This window comes from Caretta caretta, chromosome 15, assembly GCF_965140235.1.
Source record: "Caretta caretta isolate rCarCar2 chromosome 15, rCarCar1.hap1, whole genome shotgun sequence".
Taxonomy (NCBI): domain Eukaryota; kingdom Metazoa; phylum Chordata; order Testudines; family Cheloniidae; genus Caretta; species Caretta caretta.
This window is the reverse complement of record NC_134220.1, coordinates 30332051-30358963: the sequence shown is the minus strand read 5'-3', so window position 1 is coordinate 30358963 and position 26913 is coordinate 30332051. Positions and strand designations below refer to the sequence as shown.

Genomic DNA, 26913 nt, shown 5'->3' with positions numbered 1-26913 from the left:
TAATTCTGATATGAATAAGGCTATTCAGAGAAGTCACATTGCAAATACATTTGTCGCATAATTGAGCTTCTGAGAACTATAATGAGATGGCTTCCAAACTTTTGTTGGGAATATTGTAAATAAAAATGACTTGCCACATGGATAATCTGAACATGAATGTTAATTGTTCTTTCATCATCCTAATGAAACTCCTTCCATTTTCTCATTCTCTTTTGTTCCTTTTCCTGTACTCATCTGTCTAAACAGACCATTAGAGCGTGCAAGCATGCTTAAGCTCAGACATAGCCTCGGCTGTTTCAGTACATTGGTTCCGTGGGCTGAGAGAGCTCCCCTGCAGCCTGATCCTACCTCCTGGTACTCTGGCCTCTGTCCCTGCCTTCCAGGCACAGTGTCCTTTCTCTTTTTCTCTGCTGCCTTTCCCCGCTCATGCACGTTCAACACCGGGGTGGTTAGAGGTTATGCATGAAAGGCTTTAAATCAGAGGAAAACTTATAGGTAATAAGTAGTAAGAGTTTCTGGGCTAATCCTATGTCCGTGAAACTTTTACTGTTGACTTCACTGGGAGCAAGATCAGGGCCTAGTGGTACAGCTAACAGAGGCTTGAGGTTTCCCTCTGACAGCCCTAGCTTTTGTCTCCATTCTGGTCATTGTCTATCAAAATAATCTGTATCTGATCATTGATGACATAATTTGTTGTTGCAGTGTCCATGCACTGTTACTGCAGAAATAGCATTATTTGCATGACCCAGAACACACAACATTTATTCTTTTAGTCTAATAATAAGTCTGTTTATGGTAATACTAGAGCCTAGTTTTTAGCTTGGATAAATTATCATCAAAACTAAATTTTAGGTTTTAATAAGTTTATGTAATGGCAACCTAAAACTTCAAAACCTGACCAAAATACTGTTCTGATCTTTAATGCCTACTGCATCTGAGATACAAAACCTGTTTAAAATCCAGTGTTTATGGGTTGTGACCTTTCCCCAAGGTTTAATCCTAAACACGATTTTGGCCAATTATCAATATCAAAGTGAGAGGAAGGGTTACAGGAAGTCTTCAGAAATTCTCTGCAATAAGAATTTTTTCAAAATGTGTGACAATTCCCTAAAATCTGTGTAGATTTAAGAAGCCAATTCAGTCCCACTATGACCTCTCGTGTCTACCCAGATTTTAGTCTGTCTTTTTTTTTAAAAAAAAATCATCTAGTGAGAAGTATCATTTTGTCTGCACATTTTGTACAAGGGGGTCCAGGGGTTGCTAGATGCTAGTGTGATACAAATAATAGTACTAATAAAGTACTTAGAGTTTCAACTGCTTATCTTACATCAGTTGAGGCTTTCCTCAAATATACGTCGAAAACTTTGATGCAACAAACCCAGATGGCCCAGAACTATGCCCGAACTTATTGCATCTCTAAAACACTCTTACATTCCGTAATTACTGGGGCCTCTTGCTATTCCCTGGAAATCAGTGGAGGTTTAAACGGCACATTTTTGTCTTGTTTTCTGTAGGTTTCCTCTACTATTCAGTGTGGCTCATGGAGAGTAAACGGGTTATTAGCCCTCCTCTCCTCCCTAGCAGAGCAGGGATTGCTACCGTGCACTTTTGGTAAAAAGCTAGTGATGGTGGGAAGTCTCATTTTATTTGGAAGAGCTCATGGGAATGCAACACACACACAGTCAAGATGTCCCCCTTTTATAGCCACTTTCCTGCATAACTCAAATGACCCCTAAGTGTGTTGTTTCCTTTTTAGTGTATCTGTAATTTACGTGTTTTTTGCATGTTCAGTATTGCAAGTTAATTGAATAAAATGATTGTGATTTCAGTCTGAAAGTGCTTTTTAGATCTAGAATTGAGAGATTATGCTAAAGAAAAATATTCTTCTTTTGAATGGTACTGCCTGATAAACTAATTTTAAAAATACTAGTTTATAGTTTTAACTATTCTATCCTGCAGATTATTAGCTTAAATGGAATATTTGGAAAGTATAGGTTTTAAAAGTAGACTTTTGACAGAAGGCTAAACTTCTTACAGGCTTCAGGTAACTTTAAAATTATTGACCAGAAGCTTCTCTTTTGAACAGAGATCAATTTTAATTCTAATTTTTAAATATTTTTCAGGGTCTAATGTAGAATCTGTAAGGATTCTTAAAATCTACTTTTGGATTATTAGTTATCACTTTGTAATAGTTCTGTTTAACAGAATAATTGAAAGTTTTTAGCCTAAACTATGCAGTCGAGAAGTAAACATTAACTATGATGAAATCTATGTATTTTACCAGTTGCTGTCTCTTGGTGGTTTTGTGTAGTACATGTTCACCGGGTCTACATTCACCAGACATTCTTCATTTTTTTTCAGTTCGCCTTAGATGAAGTTTTACAGTCTTGTAGTTACACTTCACCAAAAAAGTGAGGGGTGCATCCTCAATAAGATTTAGGAGTTACATAACAGCTTCTCTTTAAATTGGTAATCTTTGATTTATGCAATGAAGAATGGGGAAAATTTAACATCAAACAATATTGCATTGACAGCCTAATGTTCACAATGGACTGTCAAGTATGGAAATAAATGTTCTCTAAAGTGAATTGTTTCCTGGGCCTGTGTCTTCACAGCAAGCTAAAGAATGCTACAAGTGTTAACCTTTGACCCTGAGAAGCCCTGACGAGTGACATGAGTTGAGATTGGCTATACAGTGCACTAGAGAGACAAGGTGGGGGAAGTAATGTCTTTTTATAGGACCAACTTCTGTTGGTAAAAGAGACGCTTTCGAGCTTTTCTTCAGGTCTGAGAAAGGTACTCAAGGTCACACCTTAAATGCAAGGTGTAACATTGTTTAGCATAAGTAGTTCACACATATTATAGAAGACCATTCAGTACCCCCAACAACACACCTTTCAAGGTTCATAGGTCCTACACGTGCTGATCACAACATGTGGTGTACCTCATCCAATGCCCCAATAACAAATCTGTGGGTGAACCAGACAATCATGACCCTCTCAAATGAACTCTCACAGAAAATCAGACACACACACCCCACAGCACCCACGGGCGAACACTTTTTTCACAAAACAATCTCTCCATATCTGACCTCTCAGTCCTCATCTTCAAAGGAAACCTGCGCATCCTCTTCAAAAGAGGAGCCTGGGAACTTAAATTCATAACTTTGCTAGACACTGAAAATCATGGTCTTAATAAAGACACTGGATTTATGGCTTATTACAACAATCAGTAACCCACTACCCGCCTTTTTTGTCCTACGACTGCAGAGGTGTTAACAGGCCACTCCACCTGGAATGGTCTCTCACAACATATTATATGCAGCGTTGTAGCCGTGTCAGTCCCAGGATATTAGAGAGACCAGGTGGATGAAGTTGGTCCAATAAAAAATATTGGCTCACCCACCTTGTCTTTCTAACATCCTAGGACCCACATGGCTACAGCAACACTGCAATATACTGTGCACTCTCACTTTGAGCTTTTGATCAATCTTTATTGTGTGTGTTTCGAAGCTCAGTTGGGAGATTACTGCTGAAAATGTCCGTGGCGGTCATACACCTTAGATATTGCTACTGAGTGTTTGTTTGAAAATAGCTTTATGCAGATGTGATGTAAAGATAAATAGCAAACCTTTTCTTGGAGAAACTCCGAACTTCATATATGTAACCACAGATCATTTGTAAGAGAGCAGTCTGCACTGGCTACCAGATATGGACAAGGTGACCTAATAGGTCTCATTTCTAATTTTGATCATCCCAGATTGTTGACAAAATAATATTTGTGTAAAACTTAAACATTTAAATTTTTTTTTGTTTGTTTTTTTTAAAGATTTTTCAGCTCCACTTCCAAGGTTAGTATATATCTAAGTCTGCATAGATCTTTGACTTGGCAGCTTACTTACTTAAATCTTTTACTAAGGTTTCATTTCATAGTACCTTGGGGCTTGTACAGAAAATTCCATTCTTAAAATGATAGCGGATTAAATCTGATGACCATCTACACGCACAAGGATGTGTTTTGTGTTTGTTTTTTGTCAGCCCTGCACACTCAGCCTGGGATCTGAGAGTCCCTCTGGGATCTTAGTTACTCTTGTGCAATCCTGATGTCTCCAGTTAAAATACCCTTTAAACTGCAGAATCTGGAATTTTTTATTTTGTGCCTGCAATTGTCTTCTGGCCATTTACACACACACACACATACATGTGTATATAAATTTTTAAAAATCTCTGACATGTTACATTTTGAACAGGCAGATAAACCCCTTTGGAACATGTTGTGCCACTTCTGTGGGAATGCCGAGCCAAACTCTAAAATTTGAATGTACAAATCATGACTTTAGGAAATGTCAGTCATATACACTAATGTGCCCTTTTCACATTTGTAAGCATGTATTTCCATACTTGAGTACAGATCAGGATATTAGTATCTGACCGTGCTGGATACAGGATAGTGTGGGCAACCCATTACTCCTTCCCCCACAAACTGTGTTAATCCAAGAATAGTTTAAAATTTTGATTTAGCTAATGCAAAGAGTCTTACATCAGCTGTGAAGTTCTTGCTTTTCCTGAAGTTGTTTGTAGTACAGTGTGGTTGAAACACAGATTTGTACATAATTTACTAACGAATGTTTCAATGGGAAGCTTCATCAGACTTGTGTGTTGCAGACTCTGCTACAATTTGTGTTTGGAGGCTGTGCTAAGTCAATGTTGGAAGATAATGTGCTGTTCTGTTAACTGGTTTGCTTTTGGAGAAATAGTCACTAACTAATTGAACTTCAATAAAATTCAATGTTTTTGCTGCTTTTGAATAATCTTTTGAATCTTCTTGCAGTTATATACCGTGCTCGGAAAGAATACATGTGGCAGTAACAGAAATGGCAGCCTTGTTCCCAAAAGTGAGTCACTTTATTTCTTCAGCAATGGCAATGTTTCTCAAATGTATTCTGCTTTCAGTCTCACTCATCTTGAGGCTTTGTGACAGAAGAACCTTTAAGGGAAGTTGGTGCAATGAATGAAATATTTCTGATTGGACATGGAGGGTTTTTGTGTTGATTTGGTTAAGAAAATCAATAAGGAAATTTAAAATTCCTAAGGTTTTGCTCCTTTTTATTTTACAGTGGTTCCTCCCTGGGTTTAGATTTTTTGCAATGAACAAAAAGCAAAAGACAGATAGGAGGGAGGAACACTTTCATCAAGATGAGGATCTTTGTCAGACTTCGCACCTTTGTATTTGTCACCATGCCAAGTGGGTAGGGTTAGTTGGTACACCAGGACTCAGGTTGGTTGATATGTGTAAATGCCCACAGTTCCCAGAAGGATGCTTACATCTTGCTTGAATAGCAATGGAGCTGGACCAGAACTTTGCCTGACCTGTTATCTTGTGACTCGCAAGGATGTAGCCGTCTTTATAACACTTCTCAGGCCTTTTTTTATAGGCAGCTTCCTGGGAGCAAATAATTATCTATGTGTGGGTCTCAATGAATTCCAAAAGGTCTGCTTCTGCCCAGTGTCTCGCCTTGCCACGAGGTGCCCTGCAAGCCCTTCCTTTCCTGGCCTTGGATCAGGGAAAAGCCACTGAGCCTGGGCCACTTGGCTACAGTCTTAGAGCATTTGCAAACAGATCTCTAAATCTCACTGATTCAAAGTCATCCTAAAACCGTTGTGTGTAACCCATGCTAGCCAGCTCGAGCTTTGTTTGCTTTTCCCTTCCTAGAAACCCAAATCTGAGCTGGTAAGGACATCGCTGCGGCTGCTGACATCGAGTGCCTACAGACTCCAGTCTGAATGCAAAAAAACCCTGCCCCTAGAGACCTGCCCTACCACGGACATCCAGCTGGTCACTCAGCAAGTTATTCAGTGTGCGTATGACATTGCCAAGGCTGCTAAACAACTGGTTACCATCACAACCAAAGAGAACAACAACTGAGTCCTGTCGTGTTTTTTAGTCTTGGTTTTTTAGAGATTGGAGTTTAAATTTAGACACACAACTTTTCAAATTTTTACAAGAAAACTAAGGGGGCAAGTTAAACTTTTTTTAAACTCAGTATTATTTTTGCATGTTTTCTAACAGAACTTTCAAAGATTAATTTAACCCACTGCCTTATTTTTGTGCCTGTGTTGCCAGTTTAATTACAGAATATAGTATGTTGCAAACAGCTGTTGATCCAATATCACATACCAACATTGTATCAGAGGTTCTTCTAGGCGATTCCTTGGAGCTGTATTCTGCTTTCGGATATTGCACACGCGCACAAAACTCTCATTGAAGTCAAATGCGCATATCAAAGGGCAGAATCTAGCCTTTGGTCTGTACATCCTTGAACTGCTCTGCATGGTGAATCCCCTTCAATAACAAACTCACTCTCAGCAGGACAGTGGACTGTGAAGGCTCCAGGAGTGTAACTGTTGAACAGTCAGTAGAATGAAGTTTTATATAGTCTTCCTGAGAATTGAATACAAAGTTTATATTTTCTGTTCCATATCAACTGTTGTGCAATAACAAGTCCTTAGTCTGCTGAAACTGTAGTAGTTGTGGGCATCCAAACCTATTAAATGTTTCTTTGTCACTTTTATCTATTTTGGAAGGAAGCATGAGATTTAGTTTCTTTTAGTTGTCACTATGCCACTAGTCTATACATTGGATGTTACTTTAGAAAGGCATTAGTGGTTAAAACCCATCATTTTCCTTTCTCTAAAAAACCCCTTCTGAAGTTTCCCACAGCATTTATTCCCATTTTAGTGTCCTCTTTTTAAGGCTTTAAGTCTTGTTTGCAGCAGTATTGTTGTTTAATATCTTTTTAGATGCAGTTTCACTAAAGAGTTCTGTGATTTCTTTAGAATGGAAGATAAGAGGGCCAGTTCAAAAGAAGCCATGCCTGACACGGTACATCATATCTATACCTCACTGTAGTGGAATGTGAAAAATACACTTTTTATATAGTACCTCTCATGCAAAGCTTCCAAAAACTACAAACTATATACAGACTGACACCTTCTTAAGGGTCACCTTCAATACACAACCCACCACGTGCTAACCAACCACTTTAATGTATTCCCTACCCAAGTTCCAGTACCTTTTTCTTTAAAGATCATGGGTAAGATTTTCAAAAGCACCGGAATTCTCATTTTCAAAGGTGACACGGGTACTTAAAGAGCCAGAGTCTTACTGAAAGTCAGTGAGACTTGGGTCCTAAGTGCCGGTCACCTTTGAAAATGTGGACTTAAACGCCTAAGTCAAGCTCTTTGAAAAACATTAGCTCATGCCTACGAAGTGACTTGTTTTGATGATCCCTTCAAGCACTGTTCTACTTGAAAGTGAACCTATAAAAATGAGATTCAGAGATTCCAATCTGGCTACAAACAATTTGTTCAGTTCCTATATAAAAAGATGTTTTTCCTGTCTACCCACCAGTCCTACAACCTGCCCCGGAGAGCTGAATGTCAGCTGTTCAGATTCGTACGTAATCAGTAATGAAGATTCAGAGGTGCTCAATGACACCTGTACAGTAGTAATATCTGCAGTGAGTTAAACCACAGAGGGCAGAATTTGGTCTTGCAGTGGGAACTTCATTGACGGTCATGTTTTGTGATTCCCTGTAGCTGTGCAGATGCTGTTGAGCTAAAAGGAAGTAGCTGAATTATTTTTGTTGTCGAAGTGAGAAGACTCTGAATGCAAAGAGGGAGCAGATATGTTGTAGTTCTTATTTTTTCTAACTATAACAACACTTAACGTAGCTATTTCCCAGTGATGCTAAACCATCACATAATGACTGGATTATAAACCCTGGATGTTATACATATTTATATACATATAAAAACATGAGGAAGTTTGAACTCTGAAGGCATGGGTTTTCCACCAGGCTAACCACCTTCCCTTCTTATAAAATACTCATACAATTCATAGTTTCCTCTGGAGGCCCCAAAAACCATAGGACCACACGCATGCAGTTTGCCATGTTAGTCTACTCGTGTTACTGTTCAAGGGTGAGATTACAGGAAAACTGGTCGAGACTCCACATATAGTGTTTTGTCTGAATATATAAATGCAAAATTTATTTTTCACATAAATGTTTGATTCAGAAACACTCAATTGTAGGAGGCTGTCTACTGTTCCGTAAGCAGAATCTGCAGTGTTTAGTTTGCTAAATCATGATTCTTTAGGTTGGTTTTTTGGTGATAAAAATTTGCTCTGTTTTAGGTTAACAAACAAAAATTAAACCTTCAGAGGTTTCTTCCTTTTAAAATTGTGTGTTTGTATGTATATATAAACACAGAATAAGTGCCATAATATTTGTTGGATGCTGATGTTGTAATTAACTGCCTTTTTTAAAATATTGTACAATTTTGGGGTTAAAAGCAAGTAGGTAAGGGATAATCCTGTTGCAGTCTGATTCATAAATAATTTATCCTGTCCCCTCTCCCGTATCTAGCACTGTCTCTAAGCATCTGGAAATGCATTTAGACAAGGCTGTAATTTGAATTGTAGAGAAGTATTTTTGAAACCTATTACCAAAATTCAACCATTCGTAATGCATTGTATGAAATAGAATAACTCCACTTAAGAACTTCTTTGAACCAGCACAGTAGGAACATGAAGCATGCTATTTGCTAGGTATCCATCAGGACATCACTACACATGGTTTTTACATATCCTGTGTGGGAAGCAGAGCATTCTCATGTTTCCTAAAATTTTATTTGAGGATATCAACTTTTTTAAAAAGCTTGCTCAGTGCCAAAACTGGGAAAGTCCCTTCAGATGAATAACTGTACATCTTTCCTTTGTTGATGGCAGGTTTTGCAAGTACCCGATTCAATTAGACTCTGGCATGAAGAGCTGTACAAGTGTGGCTAAAATGTCACCCACTTCACATTATGTATCTAGAGTTTTTTTAAATGTCTAACATAAGTTTTATGGTCCTGTTGGTAAACTGCACCTTGTCTAAATAGTTCTGTTCTACTTACTTACTTAGTCATAGTAGCAAGTTATTGCACTAAGCAGTTATACATCTGGTGTGATATCTGCAGTGTTCTTATTATGGTACTTTCTTTCAAGAAGCCCGTAGGACAGAGGTGCACTTTATGGAAATGGCACTTGGAGCGAAAGCTGACTCCACTCCAACCAAACCCTGGTTAACTCAATGTATTAATCTACTCCACCCATTGTTGGTGTTTGCCAAAGTCATAAATGGGGCCCAAAGCTTGTTTAGCATTACGCTTTGGACTGTGTGGATATGTCTACGCTGCACTGTACGCCAAGGGTTTGAGCTCAGACTCAAGCCTAACCCCATGCGTGTCTATACACAAATTGCGCTAGCCAAGGGTTCCAGAACCCCGGGGGGGGTGGAGGCAAGCCAGGATCCAGCATTCAAGCCCTACTGCTTTGCAGAGTAGGCTCCACCATACTGGACTTGGGCTCTGGAGTCTGCCAAAAGTATCCCATGGGCTGACTTTCATTTTCCTCTGGACAGTCAAGTTTCCCCACACTGCATCATGAACAAAGGGCTAGAGTCACCACCTTTTGGAGGGTGCTAGGACTCTGAACCGCATTATGCGGCATAGGTGCTAGAGCCCCCTGTTGGGACCCAGCATTCAACCATTCCTAACCTATGGTTACAGATAAGTGTAGATGCTCAGGGTATGTCTACACTGTGATGAAACCATCTCCAGCTGGCCTGTATCAGCTGACTCAGGCTCACAGGGCAGAGTCCCAGAGCCTGGGCTTCAGCTCAAGCCTGGATATCTACACTGCAATGTTTGTGGCCCTGCAGAGCTGACAATGGCCAGTGTGGGTGTTTTATTGCAGTGTAGACACATCCTCAAGCCCTAGGTTAATGAACCCAGAGTCTACTAACTTGAGTTCTGCCAACCCTGGTCTTACATTGCTGTGTAGACATGCTCTGAATGGCTGCAGGGCAGGAGCTATTAAAATACCTGGAGTAGTTTAGGTGCAAAAAGATGTGGGTTTTTTCCTGTGGCTGGAACCCCACTTTCAAATAACTTGTATGTTTTTCCCCTCTTGGTCTTACAGAAATGTAATCCTTTCTCTAAGAAAATGCTGCACAGGAAAGTGAAAATGCCTTTTTATGAACTTGTATTTCTGTCCATTTTGTACTCATGATTTAGCCTTTAATGTTTACTGTATTACATACAATTACTGTACAACCCTTAAGTGTTATAAAATTGTTTGGGATTATTTGCCTGCTACTTATGCAATAAACAGGCTTTTAAAGTGCTTTGCCTTTGGGATATACGGGTCAAATACAAAGTACATACAAGATGGTACTATAAACAGTGCAAAGTGAGTTCATATCTGTGTAACTAATACACTGAGAAGTGGTGCATATTTAAAAATTAGATGAATTAACCATAGTTTTGTTCTTTATCCTTGGTCCTCCTAGTTTTCCTGTTTATCTTCTGGCATAGGTATATCATCAGTAGGCCAAATCCAGAAGAGATACAAGCTATATGCCAGTGTCTGTCTCAACTGCTGTTACAGATGAGGATGTGGTAGCAAAGGGGCACAAGTTATACCAACTTACTTACCTCTGCCTGGTTCCCTAACTGTAGAGCATTAATATCCTCAAAAAGTGTTCAGCCATTTAAATTATAAAGGATTGAAAACTGTCAATAAATTCAGCTCCTTCTCTTCTTACTCCCTCATTCTACCTCCAGCAAATGGTCAAATTTTTTATCATGCTGTAGTAACCCATCCTTGCCCCTTCAGGAGTGTCACTGGCAGGCAATGAAGGAAATCCTGCATAATGTAAAACTAAAAGCCACCACTGACCATTGGAAGGGGGCTGACAGCAAATGAAGGATGGGGCACTGAAATTAATGGTGCTCAGTTGAACTACATCTAAGTTTTGTTCTGTATTTTATAAGGCTGGGTGTACTCTAGAAACTTTGTGGTACAGTGATGTTACTTAGGGGTGTTAATTTTTGGTGACATTTTATACTGGCAAAGTACATTTGGTAGTATGGCTTATTTCATATGGGGACCTGGTGTGAGCTATATAGGCCAAAGCACTTCTTTGGTGTTAACTGCACCTCCATTAGAAGGATTTGCCACTGGATCTATTCCATCAAACCTTTTCTCTTGTAGACCTGGCCTTAGACCAAGTCTGACTTCATTCACATAATTGTGTTTAGTGCTGATCTTGAATTGTATCTCGTATCAGTTAGAATAATTGGTCCATGAGATTAAGTTGCCTATGCACTCACCACCTGTGATTTATATATGGAAATTTCTTCAACTCATGATTTACTTTTGAACTTATTTCAGAGTAGCAGCCGTGTTAGTCTGTATTCGCAAAAAGCACAGGAGGACTTGTGGCACCTTGGAGACTAACCAATTTATTTGAGCACAAGCTTTCGTGCGCAGCAGCCTGCTGCATTGGACGCCTGCCGTGGAAATCTGAGAAGAGCTGCTGCTGCTAGCGTTTGAATGAACAAGGCTCTAACTACCTGCAACACATGGGTCTCTACAAGCACAAGGTGGGAATCCCAAGCAGGTGTGTTTAGGCAACTCCCATTCCACCTGTATTGTCCATTATATCACATGTTTTAAGTGAGACAAGTGCACCAACTTACAATGTTCCTCGCAGTATTTAACAGTTGAGCTCAGACACATCACTGCCTTCTATTACAGTGAAATAATGTACTGGAAAAAATAAGTGGGACGATAACTTACAACTCTCTGTGGGGTGAAAGTACAGGATAAGCTTGATGAATTTTAGGCAGCAGTTGTTCCTATTTCATGTTTTCCTTTTAAAAATACACATGAGGGCAAGATTTAGATTTTTACAGTCAAGGATGCAAACCTCCAGGTGCACAGCAAAGCTCAGTGGACTAGCACTACCCAACTCTTTACTTGAGCTTTCTGGAACTCCATGTACTGTGTGCTTACCAATACTGAGGACCAAACAATCCAACCAGGGATTTCACACAGTTCCCTAACTTAGTAGTGGGGTAAAAACAGCTGCTTTAACATTCTATTTTGTTTATAGATATGTTTTTTATGTAGTGACAAAAGGCAGAGTACTTAACTGCCTCTCCTAGTGCTATTGAGTGGATTAGTAGGAAGAGGTAGTTTAAAGCACCACCCAGTACTCCACTCCTGTACAACCTTAAGCTCTGATTCTAACAGCAGAGACTAGCTGTAATGTCATTTAAGAGATCTGAACCCCATTTACAAAGGTATGGGGGGGGGCGCACAGGAGAGGAGAATCATTTCTCCCTTTAGCACATTATTCTAGTCTGGGAAGAAGGGTGAGCTAGGTTTTTTAAAGAAAATCCCCCCTTTTAGAGACCTAGGAGTGTCTAATTTCAAACTAGTGGCATCCCTTGTTAAGGCCTGTACTGCACTGTTCACTAGACAGCTGGTCATAAGCACATCCAATGCAGTGATCCCTTTTTGAAAATGAGATGGTATGAAAACTTGAGAATAAATCTTAGACAAGTAAATATTTATTGAAATCTTTAAAATCCTAGAGCCTAAATGAAACTTGTATCAAAAATTGACATACACTGGTACTACAATTCTCACAAACCCTGTTTTACAATGCATGGGGATAAGAAAGTACAGGAGGGATTTCTGAGCAAACATTACTTTGGGTTAATAGAAGATGCATGGCTCTTAAAGAAACCCTTTCAGCTATAAACAGCAACAGTCAGTGGTTTAGTATCATTGATTAAACTGGGTTGCGTTTGTCAAGAACACATGCAGCTATTTACTCTTCCATCACTTTTTCCTGTTTGAAGTGTAGTTGGACAGTTGACTTTGCCTTACATGCTACATCGTGTCACTTGACAGCTTCTAAACACTGGAAGCAGCTGGAATGGTGTACAGCCCTCTCCACACTTAAGATAGTATTTTCAAATCAAGCTCTATTAGCCTACCTCTGCTGCTACTGCATTCAATGGAAATTTGACCTTTACTTCAATGGGAGAATTTGGCTGAATGCTTTTGAAAACTTCACCCTTCATTTGCACTGGGCCCATCTCCATCAGCTTCATGGACTATTCCTGACAATTTCATGAGGACAGCGTGTTGATTCTTGGTTTTGAAATATTCCACAAAAGCCTGATCTTAACAGACAAACAGCCTGCAACACTGAGTCCTTCATACTGATACTCACACCTCAGAACTTAAGGGCAACCCTTCTCAGGTCCAAGCTGTTTTTGGACGACCATAGGGCTGGAAGAAAGTCAATAGCAAGAAATACCATAAGAATTTTACATTCAGAATTAAACTCCCAGGCATGTCATACTCAAGGTGCTGGCCCCTTAGTGGATAAGCTGTAGCTGGTGGTTCTCATTTTGCAGACAGTACCATGTTCTATTAATGGACAAGACAACACCTTTCATGAAAAGCCACCAGTTACTTGGATAGTCACTTCTCCAAAGAGAACTGGAGTGCCAAGCAATGAGAGGGTGTCAAAGGTTCCCATTACTGCTATGGTAAAGGGATAAGAATGAAAACACTCTGTCCTATCATCTAGAATTAGAAGCCAGCTGGCATAGGACAGGTGTTTTTTTTCCTGGGCATGTAAGAAACTTTCCAAAACCAGTTAGTATTCTGGCAGCAGGAATGCTGCATTTGACAAACAGGATCCTGCTGCTTTTGTAGTTTTTTTTGGATTCTTGGGCAGAGACAGGGATGTTGGGAGCAGCACAGTGAAGCACCTGGTGATAGCCACACACTATTGCATGGATTGAGAACTTAGGATATACTTTGAGGCAGTTATGAAAGATCTTGCTTTAAAGACTTATAAAATGATTATCTGCAAAAGACAGGAAACTGGCAACGCCTGAGACATAATACCATAGCAATCTGAACCTTCCCGAGACAGTGACCCCTTTTCATTTGGGAGACCCATTAGAAATGGCAGTGGGGGAGAGGTAGTGAACTTACTCTGCCAGCAGTCACTGCCCCTGAGCAAGGACACGAGAGCATTTTTAGGTGTGAAACCTTTGCCCACCTCAGGAGCAGCTCTGACTTTTCCTGATGAAGAGGAACTGTGCTCAGAGGCAATTGCTGGTTATTCTCTGCAGCATGCTGACCTCCATTGTCAAACACCATGAACTAGCTGGGAATGGAACGTTAGGGTGGGCAACGTGCATGATTCCATCTGGTCCTGCCAAGGATCCTGCTCCTTACCTTACTGTGATAGCCCCGCTCAGTCATGCGCTTGGCCTCTTGCCACACTAACTCCTCACAGCGCTGCTCTGCCAGTCTTGCTTCCTCCTCCTCCTCTTTCTGGCGCTGTGACTCTTCCTGCTCTTGGAGGTGACGCTCTGTAAGCTGCGTATTTTTAAAGATATGCCCTTGAAGTGAGAGCACAGGTAAACAGACCCAACTAAACAAAGGGTGGGAAAGGTCAGGACTCAAAAGGCTTGAATCGGTGTCAGATCCATCTTAGTTAATTGGATACTTTAGTATCAGGGTTGGAGTTACCTGACTAAGCAGCAGTTACATCTGCTTGCAATGTGTACTCTACCTTTGCTAGCAAAATTGGGAAAGTTTCAGTAGAAAGTTACCGAGAACCTTGTTCTGACACTAAGGAATCTAAGAGCATTTTTCCATGCACTAAAAACTAGCTAAGCAAAGTACATTAGCTAACAGCATCCTGAATGACCTGGGGTGCAGGTTTGATGAAGACCGGAGCTCTACCTGGGACTCCAGCTCTTGTTTGCGAGCTGTTTTTAGTTCCTCCTCTTCCTCTCTCTCTCGGCGAGTCAGCTCTTTTGCCTCCTCAAGCTCTCTAATCAGTTGTTCCCGGTATTTTACACATTCCTCCTGGGCATGTCGATTTAGCTCCACCTTCTCTTGGATCTGACACAGTCTGCCTGCAAGGACCTGTTTGGAATAAGAAGGCGGATGAAGGGAAGAAATAGGGTAAATAGAAAGAAAGGGGCCAGACTCAGAAACCAAACTAAGCAGATCTTTATCTAGACAGTTAAGCCAGTTCTCAGAAAATAACTTGGGCCAACAAAGAAAAGCCCATCCCCTGGAACAGAGGTAACCAGAGGCCTTACTGAGCCTCTACTATGTATTCTATGTAAATTTTACACCAGTATAAAAGTCCCTGTTTTAACCAGGAGAGCACAGTAATCGCTGTAGAGAGGGCACCACCTCATTCATCAGTCTGTCTCTGGCCTTCCTCTCTCTCTCCCATTCTTCTTCTCTTTTTTCCCACACTTGTTTAGCTTCTTCCCTGAAGGAAAGAGAGAGAGGAGAGTTCCTTTCCAGCATTATTGCTTGCAATAAAGAGAGACAATAACAGAGAAGCCTTCAATACCTTATTTCCTGCAGCCTCTCCAGTTTACATGTGTATGTAAAAAGAAAAGGAGGACTTGTGGCACCTTAGAGACTAACCAATTTATTTGAGCATAAGCTTTCGTGAGCTACAGCTCACTTCATCAGATGCATAATTAAAGTGGAAAATACAGTGAGGAGATTTATATACACACAGACCATGAAAAAATGGCTGTTTATCATACATATTGTAAGGAGAGTGATCACTTAAGATGAGCTATTACCAGCAGGAAAGTGGGGTGGGGGGGAGAGCCACTGACTTCCTGAGGAAACTACAATCCATCTGTGATCTTCCTGAAAACACCATCCTGGCCACTATGGATATAGAAGCCCTCTACACCAACATTCCACACAAAGATGGACTACAAGCAGTCAAGAACACTATCCCCGATAATGTCACGGCAAACCTGGTGGGTGAACTTTGACTTTGTCCTCACCCATAACTGTTTCACATTTGGGGACAATGTATACCTTCAAATCAGCGGCACTGCTATGGGTACCCGCATGGCCCCACAGTATGCCAACATTTTTATGGCTGATTTAGAACAATGCTTCCTCAGCTCTCGTCCCCTAATGCCCCTACTCTACTTGTGCTATATTGATGACATCATCATCTGGAGCCATGGAAAAGAAGCCCTTGAGGAATTCCACCATGATTTCAACAATTTCCATCCCACCATCAACCTCAGCCTGGACCAGTCCACACAAGAGATCCACTTCCTAGACACTACAGTGCTAATAAGCGATGGTCACATAAACACCACCCTATACCGGAAACCTACTGACCGCTATTCCTACCTATATACCTCCAGATTTCATCCAGACCACACCACACAATCCATTTTCTACAGCCAAGCTCTACGATACAACCGCATTTGCTCCAACCCCTCAGACAGAGACAAACGCCTACAAGATCTCTATCAAGCATTTTTACAACTACAATACCCACCTTCTGAAGTGAAGAAACAGACTGACAGAGCCAGAAGAGTACCCAGAAGTCACCTACTACAGGACAGGCCCAACAAAGAAAATAACAGAACGCCACTAGCCATCACCTTCAGCCCCCAACTAAAACCCCTCCAACGCATTATCAAGGATCTACAACTTATCCTGAAGGACGACCCATCACTCTCACAAATCTTGGGAGACAGGCCAGTCCTTGCCTACAGACAGCCCCCCAACCTGAGGCAAATACTCACCAGCAACCACACACCACAACCACTAACCCAGGAACCTATCCTTGGAACAAAGCCCGTTGCCAACTGTGCCCACATATCTATTCAGGGGACACCATCATAGGGCCTAATCACATCAGCCACACTATCAGAGACTCGTTCACCTGCACATCCACCAATGTGATATGCCATCATGTGCCAGCAATGCCCCTCTGCCATGTACATTGGTCAAACTGGACAGTCTCTACGTAAAAGAATAAATGGACACAAATCAGATGTCAAGAACTATAACATTCATAAACCAGTCGGAGAACACTTCAATCTCTCTGGTCACTCGATTTCTGATCTAAAAGTGACTATTCTTCAACAAAAAAACTTAGAAAACAGACTCAGACTACTGAATTGGAATTAATTTGCAAACTGGATATAATTAACTTAGGCTTGAATAGAAACTGGGAGTGGTTGAGTCATTATACAAACTAAAACTATTTCCCCTTGTTTATTCCTCCCCCCTCGCCTCCCCACTCTTCCTCAGACTTTATTGTTAACTCCTGGAAATGTGCTGGAAGTGGCCCACCTTGATTATCACTTCAAAAGGTTTTCTCTCCCCCCACCCCACTCTCCTGCTAGTAATAGCTCATCTGAAGTGATCACTCTCCTTACAATATGTATGATAAACACCCATTTTTTCCATGGTCTGTGTGTATATAAATCTCCTCACTGTATTTTCCACTTTATGCATCCGATGAAGTGAGCTGTAGCTTACGAAAGCTCATGCTCAAATAAATTGGTTAGTCTCTAAGGTGCCACAAGTACTCCTTTTCTTTTTGCAAATACAGACTAACACAGCTGCTACTCTGAAACATGCGTATGTAGAGAACTGCAAGAAAGAAATTTGTCTGTTCTAAACCTTATGCTCAGAGGTGCTCCTGCTTCCAACAGAGATGGGAAACCAGGGAACTGCCAGAAAATTTAGTTTGCAAAGCTCTTTCGCAACAGCATGTATAGCAAGGAAAGTCCCTATGAAGTATCATACTGACTCCTCTAGCTTTCACTGAGCCAAATTTTGCTCCCACTCACACCCCATGTAAACTTTTTGAAGTCAGTGGGGTTACAGTGGATTCTCTTTCAACCTCCATCTCTCTTGAGAAACAAAAGGAAACACACAACTTTAGAAATCATATAGATGCCACAAAGCCCACTGGCTAGATGATCAAATGCTGGTTTTAAGTTCTTGTCAGAAAAGTCTGACTAGAGTCCTAATGTGGATGGGCAAGGATCAGACTTGTTCACTGTTGCCAATCCATTATTTCTAAAAATACTTGCTCCCTGTTTATTAACTTTAGTACTAGTTGCAACAAGAGAGACTGATTATGGAATCACTCCCATCAAGGAGAAGGAACCAGAAGGTCTTGATGCTTTTCAGCCAAAAGAACTGTGTCCTTTCACCTTAATATCGTTGTGTTACGTCCAACATTGTGATTGGATGGCTAAACCATTCAACATAGAAGATGGAAAGTAGAAAAGGACCTAAAATCCACCCCTACTTCTGTTACACAGGACTCTGTGTAATCAGCCTTTCCTTCTAAAACTGCAAGACTAACTAGGAAGCCAGGAAGAAGATGGCTTCAAGTTGTCCCTTCCTCGCCTGTGTGTATCAACAAAGTAACATTTACAGAGTTCTACCAACCTAGAAGGATGTTTTTAAAGGGAAGCATTCATCACATTTAAACTCTCTCCAGCAACCTACAGGAGGCTTGTCAGATTCACCTGAAAATGGTCTCCAGTTCTGCCTCTCGTGCCTTTTCTAACTGGAGCTGCTCCTCAATTACATGTTTCATCCAGGCAGCATCTGCAGCAGCCCGCTCCCGTCTAGCGGAGTGGAGGCGTTGGTCCTCATCTTCCTTCTCTAGAAGGGCTAATAGAATTTGTCTGTCCATCTCCTAGAGAAAAGCCAGAAAAGTCACACACACACAGAGCAGGTTTTCAAACCAGGCTGCAAGTAAGTTCTCAATGTGCACAAACATGCTAATGTCAAGACTAATCATGGACTGGAAGCACATAACAGACCCTCAGCACCATTCCTAATTTCCTCTTGCCCTAATGCCACCAGGGGGAGATGGAAGAAGCTTGGTAAGGCTCTGGACAGATGAGATATGCAAAGTAATCAACATGCAGAAGCAGCAGTTTCTAGTGCAAGAAGAGTATACTACATAGAACAGTTAAGTGATCTCTGGTCTTGTCTTACCAGCTCCTGTTGTATCTGCTGTGCACGTCTCTTTAGTTGGGCATTATACTGATGTCTCAAAAAGCGACTAGGAAAAAAAAAGAGGATACAAAACCAGACTAGCTCCAAAGTCCCATGTTCTTATTTAGCAACATTCAGAAAAGCGAACCATGACTAGTACCATCTATAAGCATTGGTAGGGGGAACAGTTCTTACTGCGTTAGGAAAAAAAATTGTACTATGTCTATTTAAAGTGCTAGCCCATCCACTGCTCTGGATTTTCCAGATATACAATATTAAGTAAATATACAGCCCACAGTAACACTGACAATATCCCCACATACAGTAGGTACTACCATGGACACAGGAATGGCTTTCTCCCAACACCCACAGCACTGAACTATACCATATCATACCCAAGCTCCAGCTTCTTCCTGCATGCTTCCATTTGCTTCCTCTCTTCTTCCAGCTCCTCCAGCTCCCATTGCTGTTTTAGTAAATTCTCTTGCTCTTTCTTCAGTTTTGTTGCCTGTTATAAAAGGAATAGCGTTTCAGGGAGCTACAGCCTCCAGCTTCCCCATCCATTCTCAGATTCTTTATAGTTGTTGCAGGAGGGCAAAAGCAGCACAGAGAACCAGTTACACAGCACAATCTTTCATTTTCTCATCAGTACTAGAGTAACATCTGCAATTCTCTATATCCAGCACTACCATTAGAACAGGGTACATTCTTCAGGATGTACTTTCCAATATAACAACCATGCCCATTGAGTCAGAAGCTGCTTCAATGACTGGTTGGTTCTCGCTGACAGAGAAGCAGTAGCCATAAAGCCTGATCCTGAGGGTTCCAGTGGGAAATAAGGAGAAGGGAAGAAGATAAAATCCTCCCTGATCTGGAAGTGTTCTTAGGTATTGGCAGCTGGCAGTATGAAACACTCTGAGACAAATTCCTTCTAGCAGGAGGCTGGCACCCCACCTCAGAATTGAACCTCTGTACCTGTGGTTGTGGCATGTTTTACTGCCAGCAGTGGGATGAGTTCTAAAAAGAACTAGACTCCTTTTCAAGCAGTTTCTTTTTGGGTATGGTAAAGATCCCACACTAATTTCACTCTTGCCTTAGTGTGTTAGAATATTGGAGACATAACTAGGAACTCCTGTTGGAAAAAAGCCTTCAGGCTGCAAGCTACCAGGCTTGGTGAGGTTCCTAAAACAACCCTCCTTTCTCTGAGGCAACAAATGAAATTGGAGTGCTCAAATACTTAGGGAGGAACACATGAAGGCCCAGGGCTAAATCTCACTGAAAAGTACCAACACGCAGGTAGAAAGTAAGGAGTCATTGCTAGCAGAAGCCACGTCACATCCAGTTAGAACGACTGGCCCTGCTGCTTCACCTCAGTGTTGAGAAACAGATTCAGCCAGAATCATAACACTGGCCTGACCTCTCCCTTCTAAAATTCCATTAGAGTGGGTTCAGAACCAACTCACTGCTCTGGTATCTCCCACCTGGACTGGAGGCTAGCAAGTACACTCTGCTTCAGATGAGGGGAAACTAAATAGTTACCTCCATCTCCCGGAACTTCAGTTCTTCCATTTGTTGCAGTAACACCTCAGCTCGTTTCTTCTCTTCCAGCTGCCTCCTTTCTTTCTCTTGTTTCAGTCTTTCCAGTGCTTCCCTTCGGGCAATTTCATATTCATTTTCATACCGTCTCTTTTCTTCTCTTTCAGTTGCTTCTTGCTGATTGAGCCCAAACAAAACATTTTAACGTAATAACTGTAAATCAATACCAAATCACATGTATTTCAACTAATAGGGTGTTCTATATATACAAATATTCTAACATTTTAAAAGCCTGGGTTATCAGTCACTTCAGTAAAAAAGCCTGATTTTCAAACATGCAGAGCACCCAGTGATCCCCTGGATTCCAACTGGAAATGAAGGTACTCAACATTTTAAATTAGTTCAAAGCCTTATGCACCTCTAACGGGATCAAAGAGATGATGCTAAAATGGAGCCCTCTTTATTTGAAATAATGTTTATATCTGTGTGATGCTGACAGACCAGCATCTGGTCACGGGGGTCATGGTCAAGCTAAGGCCCCTAGGCTTCACTGAATACTGACAAATACATAGCTGGAAACCAGTCTGGCTCACCTGCATGTTACTATTGTTAATATAGACATTACAGTTATAAGACTGTGTTTAGACTTTATGAAATGCTTGTAGGACGCTGCATGTACACCAGACACTCGCTGGAACGCGGGGTACAGGATCCATGTGGGGACCGTATTACCATGGATCCCAATTTAAATATTTAAATTTGGGATCCATCGCCGCGACCACGCTATATGCGAATCTGCACTATAGCGATGTGCGCTCTAGTGAGGGTCCGCTGTATTCAGCTTATGTCGATACCCCATGTTAGAAGGTCATCTTTAAGTGTGTGCTCTGTAACTACAAAAGTGTTTGCTCTACAACTGTAAACCCCCGCAATCTGAAGAGAAGCATTAACAAGTGTGAAATACCAATATACTGAAAAAGGTGTCCTCTGCCCAACAAAAGACCCATTGATGCCAGAGAAACCACTGGACATCAGTGGACAAAATACTTTGTTGATTGCTCCCCCCACACCCATCAAGAGGAGACATGCAACAGTTGTTGAACTTTGGGGGATGGGAATACAAATCCGCATCAAGAATAATTTGTTATCCCTATGCTGGTTGGACTTCAGGGAGAAGGCAAAACTTCGGAGCATAAGCAAGAGATCCCCCACTGTTTAGCTGGGTACGCCCTAAAGGACATACGGAACCTGCACATTACAGCAGGGTTTATTACTTTTTGGAACCTAAGATTATAACTCATTTGTGTGTGTATGTTTACCTACTTTAACCTAATAACTCTTATTTCCTTTTCTTAGTTAGTAAACCTTTAGTTTATAATAGGATTGGCTACAAGCATTGTCTAAGGTACAAATGACCTGGGGTGACTGGGAGTAACCTGAATATTATTGTGATTTTTTTGGTGTAAGGGTCTATTTATCACAGTGGCAAGATAAACCGGAGTGCCTAAAGGGACCACCTGTGACTCTATGTTAAGGCTGTTATAGCCCCTGAGGAGTTCACACTTGATACTTGGTTGGTGAAATCTAATTATAGAACATACAAACAATGGCACAAATTCCAAATTGGCTGTAACAGTCTGCCCTGAAGTTGGCACCCATGTCTGTGAGCCACTCCAGGAAGCTTGACAATCTGTACTTTCACTGTCAACATAGCTATCTCCTGTAGGCTGCCTTCAAACTAACCAAAGAGTTAAATAAGACCTTGCATATTTTGATATCTGAAACTGCTAAGTTTGCCAAAGTTTAGTTTGTGGTGCAGGAACAAGTTCTTGAAGAGGTGCTCACATGGGTCCTGCATTTAGGTCTCTTAGGTTGGAACAGTGCCCTTGGTGCCACAGCAAGTCATGCAATTTATTTAGTCTACGAAGCAATGCCCCTGATTTTATATTATCAAGCAAACAAACCAGAAATAAAGCCAGAAAGGAGATTTATATACTTGCCTGAGAGAGAAGTTGAGGCAGAATTAAATTGCTAGATCCCATCTTCATGGGAAACAGTGAGGCACCACTATACATTCACTCACAACTGAGTAGAAGAAAGTATTTGGCAGTCCCTTCCACCTCTGACAACACTAACATCTATGTGCAGGAGGTGGAAGGCTAAGTCTCTACAGAAAGAAGGTTTCTGCGGGGGGGAGGGGAGGGGAGAAGTCAGATAAAATGAGCATTCCTCTCCCCCACCCCAAAAAAACCAAAATAGTATCTGCTCTTACATTTCAGCACTCTTTCCACAGCTAAGAGGTATCAGTGTGACTTAGAGTGGTGGTTCTCAAACTGTGGGCCGGGACCCCAAAGTGGGTTGCGACTCCGTTCTAATGGGGTCATTAGGGCTGCCATTAGATTTGCTGGGGCCCAGAGCCTGAGCCTACAGGCTACAGGCTACAGGCCCCCCTCCTAGGGGGCGGGGCTCAGGCTACAGGCCCCCCTCCTAGGGTCTCCCAGGAATTTTTGTTGTCAGAAGGGGGTCATGGTGCAATGAAGTTTTAGAAACCCTGACTTAGAGCAATCCTAGCATACCTGCTTCTTTTCTGTTAGCTGATCGCCCCAAACGTCCATCACATGCTTCTTGTGGAGCTCTGACTCAATCTGAAGAAGGGAACAGAGATAATCGCAAAATGGTCTCCCATTCTGTACCATGGAAACAGGCTCTAAGAATCTATGATGTGGATTGTTACAGGTCTGCAGACAGGGAGAAATAACTAACTAGTAAGCATTGCATTCCCAGACAACTGTCTGTTCTGGGGTAGCCCACAGTATAGCAGCAGAATCCCCTGAGCTTGGCTGTGTTAGGGAGATTCTCAGCCTTCAGAAGAGGAGACTAAATGACCACCTATCTCAGTTGAGATACTCATGAACCTCTTTGGCCAAGGAAGATTAGATGGGGCTCTGTGGCGCCTACTAATACACCGCTACCTAAGCCATAGAGGTCACTGCTAAGGATCAGATTGCAGTATGGAACACTGAGCAGCAGAATTCCTTCCAGCAAATTTGTCCACCACCCCAGAAGTGAGCCTTTATACCAGTGGTTGTGACATGTTTTACAGCCAGCAGTGGGATGCTCTTTCTGCCAAGATCTGAACATGCAATTGGTACAGCATTCCTCAGCCCCTGCTAGCCCTTGGACTCATGTAGCAATTCCAATCACAGGATTAGTTGGGAATAATCACAAATGTTAAAGACTATAGCAATAAGCAGGCAGAGTGGAGGGCCAGCAGAACAAAGGCTAAGAAAGCACTTAGTACAGAATACAGTTTTCAAAAGTATCTAAGTCCCTTTGGAAGTTCAGTCCCATTGACTTCTAAAGGGACTTAGATGCTTTTGAAAACTGTATCTGGTAAGCCTATAGTACAAGGCAAAAGCCGAGTATCTGAGAATATTGCTGTCTAGTTTCTTGCATTGGCACCAACCTCACCTCACAAGGAGGTGCTTCTACTTTAGTGTTTGCATTTGAGGGTCTGCAGAGTCAGTAATGGAATAAAAAGGTTTCTGATTATTTGGAAGAACACATGCCTCTGGAGTGATGATACAGAACTCTTAAGTAGTTGAACCATTTTTCTTATCTTGACATCTGTTACTTAATTTTTAAAAATCTAAAACCTGATTTAGTACACACAAAACATTAGTGAAGGTATCCCAGTAATTATCACCTCTCGGAGTTTGGTATTGTTCTTCTTCCAGTGTTCATACAGCAGCTCTTCAGCAACCTATCAACAAAACACAAGAGTCAGACCACATCAGAGTAGATCAAAATGTTAATAAATATTACAATCTCCCAAAACATCAGTTTAGTGCTGTATTTCCCAACCCTGATCATACTTGACAATCCCTCCAGACAGCTAGTGAACACATCTTTGGAATGTTATTAAATCAAAGGGATTGGCCATCCCATCAGCATGTCAGGAACATATACTATTGTAATTATATGGAGGGGAGGGGAATTACTCTTACTAAGGCTTAATCCTCCAATAAGATTGAGCCAACTGGAGACTCAATCCTCCAATTCTAAACCCCAGAATTTTTAGACAGACATATTACTGGATAGAATTATAGGGCATCTCTTCTCCAGGAAGCTCTCCAAATGCTTTGCAAACTGTCTATTTAAGGACTGACTCACCCACCAGTGACATGCAGCCAATTCATGATTCAGTTTGGCAGCCAACCATGGAAGTAGCAACACGAGGGAAAGTGAAGAATGACTTCCCCAGTTAAAACTGCTGCAGCAATATAAACAGGCTGAGTGTAACAGTCAGGATCTCAGGGATAGCACCCCAGCTCTTACAGAAAGCGCTGAGGGCCCTTCAATAGCAAGAAGTCAAGATTAGTTCTTCCTCTCATGTTGTTTGACACACTGTTAACCAAGCCCAAAACAGGTATTTAGAAATCACGAGTTCCCTTTCCTGCAGGACGCAGACACAGGGGACATATATTTCTCTAATCAAGTTTTAAATCAAAGAGAGACTTACCCTTAGCCCCAGGTATGAGAGGGACAGAAGGGCACCCCAGCTCAGCCCACACACACACACACACACACCCCTCAGACCGCTTCTCACAAGCTACCTTTTTCCGGCGCTCTTCTTTGGCAGATTTCAAATCTTCACCTCTCTCTCTGATCTTGCTCAGCTCAGACTCCTTGTTCAGCCTCAGCTCCCCGAGTTCTGCTGCCAGCAATTCTCGCTCCTCGTACAAAAGTTTCCTAAGTTGTTCTCGTCTCTGCTCCAAGCTGATTTTTTTTTCCTCTTTCATTTTCTCACCGTGATATGCGTTCATGCTACCAAAGACACATAACGGGAGGGAGGATTAAGCATCAGGCTGGCCCAGAGTAAGATCGCCTGCGAGACACAGGGCAGTCTCAAGACACAGACTGCATGCTCATAGAATATCAGGGTTGGAAGGGACCTCAGGAGGTCATCTAGTCCAACCCCCTGCTCAAAGCAGGACCAACACCAACTAAATCATCGCAGCCAGGGCTTTGTCAAGCCTGACCTTAAAAATATCTAAGGAAGGAGATTCCACCACCTCCCTAGGTAACGCATTCCAGTGCTTCACCGCCCTCCTAGTGAAAAAGTTTTTCCTAATATCCAACCTAAACCTCCCCCACTGCAACTTGAGACCATTACTCCTCGTTCTGTCATCTGCTACCATTGAGAACAGTCTAGAGCCATCCTCTTTGGAACCCCCTTTCAGGTAGTTGAAAGCAGCGATCAAATCCCCCCTCATTCTTCTCTTCTGCAGGCTAAACAATCCCAGCTCCCTCAGCCTCTCCTCATAACTCATGTGTTCCAGACCCCTAATCATTTTTGTTGCCCTCCGCGGGACTCTCTCCAATTTATCCACATCCTTCTTGTGGTGTGGGGCCCAAAACTGGACACAGTACTCCAGATGAGGCCTCACCAATGCCGAATAGAGGGGAACAATCACGTCCCTTGATCTGCTGGCAATGCCCCTACGTATACACCCCAAAATGCCATTGGCCGCCTCGGCAACAAGGGCACACTGCTGACTCCTATCTGCTGCCCCAGAGCCCCTCTCAGCTTACCAGACTGAGGGCAACGCGGGACCTCCCGTGACCGCGGCCTCCCACGCAAGCCGCACGCACCGGCCCTTCCGCCCCGGGCCCACGGCGGCCGGCGCCGCCCCACGGCCAGGCACAGCAGCCGGCGTGGCGCGGGGGAGCCCCGGCGGCCCCCGGGCTCTTACCTCCGCTGATAGGACCGGCGCGAGCTCCACTGGCTCTGTTTGGCGCTGCAGACCCCGGACTGCTGGAAATAGCGGCTGTTGCGCTCCCACTGCTGCCGCCAGCGGGCCTCCTGCTCCCGCTGCCGCACGAGCTGCTTCTCCAGGGCTCTGCTGCGGCTGGGCCAGGCGGGCCGCGCGGGCAAGGCCATCTGCACAGCCCGAGCACAGGCGAGAGTCAGCGCCCCGGCCCGGCCCGGCCCCGCAATCCCCGGGGAGGCCCCGCGCCAGGCAGGGGCCAGCCCCCGGGGAACCCGCCCCGCGCTCGTGCCCCCGGGCGGCCCCAAAGCGGCCGCTACCGAAGCGGGGGGTGTGGGCGGGGGGGGGGGGACTCACCGCGAGCGGCGGCCGCCGGGGAAACAGTAACGGCTTCAGCACGTCCGGCCTCCGCCGCGCAGCACCATGGCAACGCTTCCGGGCGGGGCTACGGGCGCCTTCGAGGGACACGCTGTCCCTCAGCGCGCGACCAGGCGAGACCGACCCTTCCCCCCCCCGCTCCAGCTCAGCCTCGACTTCGGCCTCGGCCCCGCCCCGCCCCGCCCCGCCCCGCTCCGCTCCCTCCTGTGCGCGCGGGCGGTTTCCCCAGCCGACCTGTGCAAACTTCCTCCCCCCAGTGTGTGAACGCACACATTCCTGCTCACCCGCGTTTGCACGCACACATTCCCACCCGCGCCCTTTGTGCTCACACGCGTTTGCACGCACACATTCCCACCCGCGCCCTTTGTGCTCACACGCGTTTGCACGCACACATTCCCACCCGCGCCCTTTGTGCTCACACGCGTTTGCACGCACGCATTCCCACCCACGCCCTTTGTGCTCACACATGCACATAGGTGCGCTGTTTGCA

The 26913-nt window shown here is 43.0% G+C and overlaps 2 protein-coding genes across 7 annotated transcripts in view; one reads left to right on the top strand and one right to left on the bottom strand.

Moving 5' to 3' along the window:
* Positions 1 to 10230, top strand: part of GIT2 (GIT ArfGAP 2) — a 50452-nt gene extending 40222 nt beyond the window's left edge. For 5 of the 6 annotated variants that reach the window (XM_075120120.1, XM_048820962.2, XM_048820965.2 and 2 more), the window contains 2 exons: positions 4831 to 4894; positions 5713 to 10230. In XM_075120120.1, coding sequence (XP_074976221.1) covers positions 4831 to 4894; positions 5713 to 5925 — 277 coding nt within the window. In that variant the 3' untranslated portion in view covers positions 5926 to 10230. Of the gene's footprint in view, positions 1 to 3828; positions 3851 to 4830; positions 4895 to 5712 lie in introns of all 6 variants that reach the window. The other variant, XM_048820964.2, reaches the window with a different exon arrangement.
* A 2216-nt stretch (positions 10231 to 12446) lies between these two features.
* Positions 12447 to 26544, bottom strand: TCHP (trichoplein keratin filament binding). The gene is made up of 13 exons (XM_048820967.2): positions 26403 to 26544; positions 26031 to 26218; positions 24891 to 25101; positions 23981 to 24037; positions 22851 to 22919; positions 20278 to 20451; positions 19134 to 19246; positions 18739 to 18805; positions 18261 to 18433; positions 15133 to 15214; positions 14671 to 14856; positions 14158 to 14301; positions 12447 to 13194 (listed from the first exon to the last, which is right to left on the bottom strand). The coding sequence occupies exons 2-13, from the start codon at positions 26216 to 26218 to the stop codon at positions 13162 to 13164; spliced, it is 1497 nt and encodes a 498-aa protein (XP_048676924.1). The 5' UTR covers positions 26403 to 26544; the 3' UTR covers positions 12447 to 13161.
* Positions 26545 to 26913: the final 369 nt, after the last annotated feature.

Bases quoted from the DNA above. Each gene is read 5' to 3' on its own strand.
- TCHP (XM_048820967.2), bottom strand. From the start codon at position 26,218: ATGGCCTTGCCCGCGCGGCCCGCCTGGCCCAGCCGCAGCAGAGCCCTG. The intron at 25,102-26,030 runs GTAAGAGCCCGG...TGTCTTTGGTAG, and splicing joins CGCCGGTCCTATCAGCGGAG to CATGAACGCATATCACGGTG. The intron at 14,857-15,132 runs GTGGTGCCCTCT...TATTCCAAACAG, and splicing joins GAGACAGACTGATGAATGAG to GTCCTTGCAGGCAGACTGTG.